The sequence below is a fragment of the Periophthalmus magnuspinnatus genome, chromosome 5 (assembly GCF_009829125.3).
Source record: "Periophthalmus magnuspinnatus isolate fPerMag1 chromosome 5, fPerMag1.2.pri, whole genome shotgun sequence".
Taxonomy (NCBI): domain Eukaryota; kingdom Metazoa; phylum Chordata; class Actinopteri; order Gobiiformes; family Gobiidae; genus Periophthalmus; species Periophthalmus magnuspinnatus.
In genome coordinates this window covers 24,182-31,787 of record NC_047130.1, presented here as the reverse complement: position 1 = coordinate 31,787, position 7,606 = coordinate 24,182, and the positions used below count along the sequence as shown (strand labels likewise).

General features: G+C 41.0%; 1 protein-coding gene across 1 annotated transcript; it reads left to right on the top strand.

Moving 5' to 3' along the window:
* Positions 1–1,825: 1,825 nt before the first annotated feature.
* Positions 1,826–7,335, top strand: LOC129456263 (ice-structuring glycoprotein-like). Its single transcript, XM_055221999.1, has 3 exons — positions 1,826–1,872; positions 2,706–2,805; positions 2,888–7,335. The coding sequence occupies exons 2-3, from the start codon at positions 2,766–2,768 to the stop codon at positions 7,099–7,101; spliced, it is 4,254 nt and encodes a 1,417-aa protein (XP_055077974.1). The 5' UTR covers positions 1,826–1,872; positions 2,706–2,765; the 3' UTR covers positions 7,102–7,335.
* Positions 7,336–7,606: the final 271 nt, after the last annotated feature.

The window sequence follows — 7,606 nt, the reverse complement described above, 5'->3', positions numbered from 1 at the left end:
CAGGCGGTGTGTTTCGGATAATTGTTACGCTGAAAGACCCAGCCACATTTCATCTTCAATGCCCTCGCTGATGGAACTCAAAATCTTATGATACATGGCCCCATTCATTCTTTCCTTTTCATGGATCAGTCGTCCTGGTCCCTTTGCAGAAAAACAGCCCCAAAGCATGATGTTTTCACCCCCATGATTTACATAAGATATGGTATTCTTTGAATGCAACCTAGCATTCTTTCTCCTCCAAACACGACAAGTTGAGTTTTTACCAAAAAGTTTTATTTTGGTGTCATGTGACCATATGACATTCTCCCAATCCTCTTCTGGATCATCCAAATGCTTCTAGCAAACTTCAGATGCCCTGGACATGTCCTGGCTTAAGCAGAGGGAGACGTCTGGCACTGCAGGAGTCCCTGGCGGCATAGTGTGTTACTGATGGTAGCCTTTGTTACTTTGGTCCCAGCTCTCTGCAAGTCATTCATTAGGTTGCCCCATTTTGACCCCATGGGGTGAGATCTTGCGTGGAGCCCCAGATCGAGGAAGATTATCAGTGGTCTTTTCTTCCATTTTCTAATAATTGCTCCCACAGTTGATTTCTTCACACCAAGCTGCTGACCTATTGCAGATTGAGTGTTCAGGGCCTGGTGTCTACAGTTTTGTTTGTGGTTCCTTTGGCAGCTCTTTGGTCTTGGCCATAGTGGAGTTTGGAGTCTGACTGTTTGAGGTTGTGGACAGGTGTCTTTTATACTGAAAACAAGTTCAAACAGGTGCAATTAATACAGGTAATGAGTGGAGGTTTGTTTGGAGTCTGTTGTAGTAGTACAGGGCTAGATTTTGGCCATCAGCATTTTTTGATTCAAAATGGCCTCCTTTTGCGTTGGAGATAGGGTGTGGTGCCGATAGATTTTTTGCATAGGATCACATAAACATGCAATTAAAATGTATGTTTGTTTTTTTGTTTTTTTACTCTGACAATTTAGTTTGAACCACATCACCAATATGCCTATTATAGAAGGAAGCAATAAAGAAGGAATTCTATTGGATGGTGTGTTCCAAAACAAATGGCTAAAACAAAAATAATATTAAGAGTATAAACACCTAAATGTTACTTATTGTAATACAATTATTTCATATTCATTTGAGGAATAGGATTGATGTGGCATTTTCTCCTTTAAGATGATTTTATTTGCAGAAAAAGAAGAGATATACAAATGGCACAATCACCCATATCATGAAGTGACTGAGACAAGACTTAAAGGTGTGGCTGACACATGCCACTTGCACTGATTTATTACACTCACACTAAGACTTGGGCAGGGGCTAATCATGTGCTTTTTGTTTGAAATCTTAAATTTTATACCAAAGAAATGGTTCCATGACTCACAAAATTGAAAATTGAAGTTTTGTTAAGCATACTTTAGTATTTTGGAAGTATGACTGTGAACTTTAATGAGTAGAGATCAGGACAAAGGCGGTGCACACAACTATTGCACGCCCTGATGAGGTAAATCATATTCTGTTTAAAAGGAAGTAAGTAAAAGGTACAGGTTAGGCCTTTAAATTATATGTTGATGCTAAACAAACAATGCGGCTTGTGCACTTCCCAGTTACAAACGCCTATCTGCCCAAAAGATTAATTAATAAGTTAAACATCATTAAACCTCAAGATATTACCATGCCATAGCTGTATACACCTCTACAGTCTGGGAGGAGAGAAACCAGGTATATAATCATGATAATTGCTTTTAATTAATCACTACAATAGTATGTGATGTTTCTCATTCAGGAACACAGTATTTATGCAAGTCTAAAACTGCTCAGACACAAGACACTGGACTAGCAGAGAGAACACAAGTAGAGGACGCCCTCGTTATCACAGTAAGTACACAATGCGATGTGTTGAATTTTAGGTGAAATTTACTTTCCAAGTGTATTATATGGTTTTGTCATTCAAAAAACAGTTCAAAAAACAATAAAATAATCAGAAACATTTTCAGTATATTTGCTGTATAATATATATTTGTTGAGACGTGAAAATAGATATTACAATTTGTTGTATTTGGTGCAGAAGGAGTGATTCCATACTAAAAAAAAAAACATGAGGAAACAACTGATGCCACTATGGCTAAAACTAATAATGTTTTTAGTGGTTGACTTTTATTTTTTTATTACTTGTTAAGTCAAACAAATCGTAGGTTGAAATAAAGGTTGTAATTGAAGGATTGTAAATATAAAATATTCACAGATAAAGTGTATTGATGATGGTTTTCTACATTTCTTTGACATGTTGATTGATTTAACTTTTGTTATGAAGCGCCTCTTCACACATGTTTGAAAGTTAGTGTAGTTGAGATGATAATGATATATCGAAAAAACAATTACAATTATTTTAATAGTCAATTAGTTACAATTATTCTGAATATTGCAGCCCTGGGAACTATAGAATTTGCAAATTAAAAAATGCAATATTTAATTATTCACTTTTACATACATTATAATTGGTTATAATAAATTTGATATTGAAGCCTGTTTTATAATCATATAAAATGGGGAAAAAAGAAAATATTCTACAGTATTGAGATGCAATTACATTAATTGTCATGTAATTATTCAGGCTGAAAATAAATGAATAAATAAAAAGCTTAACAAATACAGTACATTATATCTTTTAACGACGTTATTCTGTGCTATTTTTTTTTTAATCTTTTCAGTTAATTTCCAAGATTGTAAGAAGACAAGACTGCAAAGGAAAGACAAAATCATTATTCATAATGATTATCAGGTTACTTCTCTTGGTGTCACTACCAGTAGGTAAGTGGACAAAATTATAATTATGTTCTGCTCAATGGGACACTGTAGAATTGACACTGACCAAACTTTTATCATGGCACAGTAATGAAAGTCCAAAGAGTGGAAGGACTGCTGCGGGACAGGTGTCCTCTACCAACTACTCCTACAACAACCACAAATTCTTCTACTGTCATACAAACTACCACAGTTACACCAACTAAATCACCCGCAGAGACAAAGGCAGCCATAGCTGCTGCAGCTGCAGCAGCATCTACATCATCAATTGCTGCAGCAACAGCAGGCGCCATAGCAGCTACAGCTGCATCGGCCAACGCTGGACCTTCTGCAGAAAGGGCAAGGGCTGCTGCAGAAGAAGCAATCAAGGCTGCTGAAGAGGCAGCGAGAATGGTAGAAGCAGTACTCAATGGAACCGCATCACCAGATGAAGCCATACAAGCAGCACAAAATGCAGCACAAAAGGCAGAAGAGGCATCTTTAGCAGCAAAGGAAGCAGCAGAGGCTCTCCCAAATTCAACTGCACCGTTTACTGTCATAATTCTTCAAGCATCTGCCAATGCAACAGAAGCAGCGCTCAAAGCAGCCCAGGCAGCAAACAATGTATTTACAATAACTCCTGAAAGTCTGGCTGCAGCATCTGCAGCCATGAATGAGTCAGCAATAGCAACAGAAAAAGCCCTCAGAGCATTACTATCAGCAGTCCAACAAAATGACACTGTACCCCTTGATCCGGAAATAGAAGGATTTGTGTCATCAGTAGCGGAGAGTGCTGCACAAACCACAAACAAAGCCATAACAGCAATAGAAAAGGCAGCTGCCTCTACAACAGCAGCAACACCAGAAGAGGCAAACCGTCTATTGGATGAAGCTATTGATTCAGTTCAAGATGCCAATGGTTCAACAAACCAAGCTATTCAGTCTGCTACAAATGTATTATCAACAATACAGAATTCTACTACCACTGTCACACCAACTACTACAGTAACACCAACTAAATCACCTGCAGAGACAAAGACAGCCATAGCTGCTGCAGCTGCAGCAGCATCTACATCATCAATTGCTGCAGCAACAGCAGGCGCCATAGCAGCTACAGCTGCATCGGCCAACGCTGGACCTTCTGCAGAAAGGGCAAGGGCTGCTGCAGAAGAAGCAATCAAGGCTGCTGAAGAGGCAGCGAGAATGGTAGAAGCAGTACTCAATGGAACCACATCACCAGATGAAGCCATACAAGCAGCGCAAAATGCAGCACAAAAAGCAGAAGAGGCATCTTTAGCAGCAAAGGAAGCAGCAGAGGCTCTCCCAAATTCAACTGCACCGTTTACTGTCATAATTCTTCAAGCATCTGCCAATGCAACAGAAGCAGCGCTCAAAGCAGCCCAGGCAGCAAACAATGTATTTACAATAACTCCTGAAAGTCTGGCTGCAGCATCTGCAGCCATGAATGAGTCAGCAATAGCAACAGAAAAAGCCCTCAGAGCATTACTATCAGCAGTCCAACAAAATGACACTGTACCCCTTGATCCGGAAATAGAAGGATTTGTGTCATCAGTAGCGGAGAGTGCTGCACAAACCACAAACAAAGCCATAACAGCAATAGAAAAGGCAGCTGCCTCTACAACAACAGCAACACCAGAAGAGGCAAACCGTCTATTGGATGAAGCTATTGATTCAGTTCAAGATGCCAATGGTTCAACAAACCAAGCTATTCAGTCTGCTACAAATGTATTATCAACAATACAGAATTCTACTACCACTGTCACACCAACTACCACAGTTACACCAACTAAATCACCCGCAGAGACAAAGGCAGCCGTAGCTGCTGCAGCTGCAGCAGCATCTACATCATCAATTGCTGCAGCAACAGCAGGCGCCATAGCAGCTACAGCTGCATCGGCCAACGCTGGACCTTCTGCAGAAAGGGCAAGGGCTACTGCAGAAGAAGCAATCAAGGCTGCTGAAGAGGCAGCGAGAATGGTAGAAGCAGTACTCAATGGAACCGCATCACCAGATGAAGCCATACAAGCAGCGCAAAATGCAGCACAAAAAGCAGAAGAGGCATCTTTAGCAGCAAAGGAAGCAGCAGAGGCTCTCCCAAATTCAACTGCACCGTTTACTGTCATAATTCTTCAAGCATCTGCCAATGCAACAGAAGCAGCGCTCAAAGCAGCCCAGGCAGCAAACAATGTATTTACAATAACTCCAGAAAGTCTGGCTGCAGCATCTGCAGCCATGAATGAGTCAGCAATAGCAACAGAAAAAGCCCTCAGAGCATTACTATCAGCAGTCCAACAAAATGACACTGTACCCCTTGATCCGGAAATAGAAGGATTTGTGTCATCAGTAGCGGAGAGTGCTGCACAAACCACAAACAAAGCCATAACAGCAATAGAAAAGGCAGCTGCCTCTACAACAGCAGCAACACCAGAAGAGGCAAACCGTCTATTGGATGAAGCTATTGATTCAGTTCAAGATGCCAATGGTTCAACAAACCAAGCTATTCAGTCTGCTACAAATGTATTATCAACAATACAGAATTCTACTACCACTGTCACACCAACTACTACAGTTACACCAACTAAATCACCTGCAGAGACAAAGGCAGCCATAGCTGCTGCAGCTGCAGCAGCATCTACATCATCAATTGCTGCAGCAACAGCAGGCGCCATAGCAGCTACAGCTGCATCGGCCAATGCTGGACCTTCTGGAGAAAGCGCAAGGGCTGCTGCAGAAGAAGCAATCAAGGCTGCTGAAGAGGCAGCGAGAATGGTAGAAGCAGTACTCAATGGAACCGCATCACCTGAAGAAGCCATACAAGCAGCTCAAACAGCAGCACAAAAAGCAGAACAGGCGTCTTTGGCAGCAAAGGAAGCAGCAGAGGCTCTCCCAAATTCAACTGCACCGTTTACTGTGACAATTCTTCAAGCATCTGCCAATGCAACAGAAGCAGCTCTCAAAGCAACCCAGGCAGCAAACAATGTGTCTACAACAACTCCTGAAAGTCTGGATGCAGCATCTGCAGCCATTAATGAGTCAGCAATTGCAGCAGAAAAAGCCCTCAGAGCGTTACTAGTTGCAGTCCAACAAAATGACACTGTACGCCTTGATCCAGAAATAGAAGGATTTGTGTCATCAGCAGCGGAGAGTGCTGCACAAACCACAAACAAAGCCATAACAGCAATAGAAAAGGCAGCAGCCTCTACAACAGCAACAACACCAGAAGAGGCAAACCGTCTGTCTACTGAAGCTATTGAGTCAGTTCAAGATGCCAGTGGCTCAACAAACCAAGCCATTGAGTCTGCTTCAAATATATTATCAACAATACAGAATTCTACTACCACTGTCACACCAACTACCACAGTTACACCAACTAAATCACCTGCGGAGACAAAGGCAGCCATAGCTGCTGCAGCAGCAGCAGCATCTACATCATCGATTGCTGCAGCAACAGCAGGCACCATAGCTGCTACAGCTGCATCGGCCAACGCTGGACCTTCTGCAGAAAGCGCAAGGGCTGCTGCAGAAGAAGCAATCAAGGCTGCTGAAGAGGCAGCGAGAATGGTGGAAGCAGTACTCAATGGAACCGCATCACCTGAAGAAGCCATACAAGCAGCTCAAACTGCAGCAGAAAAAGCACAAGAGGCGTCTTTGGCAGCAAAGGAAGCAGCAGAGGCTCTCCCAAATTCAACGGCACCGTTTACTGTCCTAATTCTTGAAGCATCTGCCAATGCAACAGAAGCAGCTCTCAAAGCAGCCCAGGCAGCAAACAATGTATCTACAATAACTCCTGAAAGTCTGGCTGCAGCATCTGCAGCCATAAACGAGTCAGCAATTGCAGCAGAAAAAGCCCTCACAGCGTTACTGTCTGCAGTCCAACAAAATGACACTTTACTTCTTGATCCAAAAATAGAAGGATTTGTGTCATCAGCAGCGGAGAGTGCTGCACAAACCACAAACAAGACCATAACAGCAATAGAAAAGGCAGCAGCCTCTACAACAGCAGCAACACCAGAAGAGGCAAACAGTCTATTGGATGAAGCTATTGAGTCAGTTCAAGATGCCAGTGTCTCAACAAATCAAACCACTGAGTCTGCTTCAAATATATTATCAACAATACAGAATTCCACAACCACTGTCACACCAACTATTACATTCTCACCAACCAATGGAGACACAGCCACAACCACAGCTACAACAATAACAACAGGCAGCGGAGACAACCAGGCAACAGCAGCAGCACCAATCAACAAAATTAGTCTTTTTTCTGTCACAATAGCTCTAACTGCTGTTGTTCTTCCATAAACCAATTGATTTCATGATCTGTATACACATGTAAATTATTTACATTATTTATTGCTCTTTATTTATTGTGTGAATGAAAACTAAAATCCAAATGTCTTTAATAATGTAAGAAAAAAAATACTGTATATAATATTACTTTCATTGTGTAGTAATGAAATGATGTAGTAATTTACAACTACTATGCACCACGGTTAAGTCAAATAATTAATTAAAAATATATATCTCAACTGCTTTAATGATGTTGTCAGTTTGACTTTTTTTTATACAATTGTTAGTGGAATTCCAAAGAAGCTTAAATATTATTCACTAAGATTTACAGTTTTTTAAAATAAATAAATATTGAACTACTACTACTAGTACTTCTACTACTACTACTACTACTACTACTACAACTATTAATACTAATATTAATAATAATTAAATCTGCAAGCAGTGATAAAGGCCCTCACCACCCCAATTTAAATGTACACAAATTGCTTTTATCTTAGCAGACTGGCCACACCCA

Bases quoted from the DNA above. Each gene is read 5' to 3' on its own strand.
- LOC129456263 (XM_055221999.1), top strand. From the start codon at position 2,766: ATGATTATCAGGTTACTTCTCTTGGTGTCACTACCAGTAG. The intron at 2,806-2,887 runs GTAAGTGGACAA...ATCATGGCACAG, and splicing joins CTTGGTGTCACTACCAGTAG to TAATGAAAGTCCAAAGAGTG.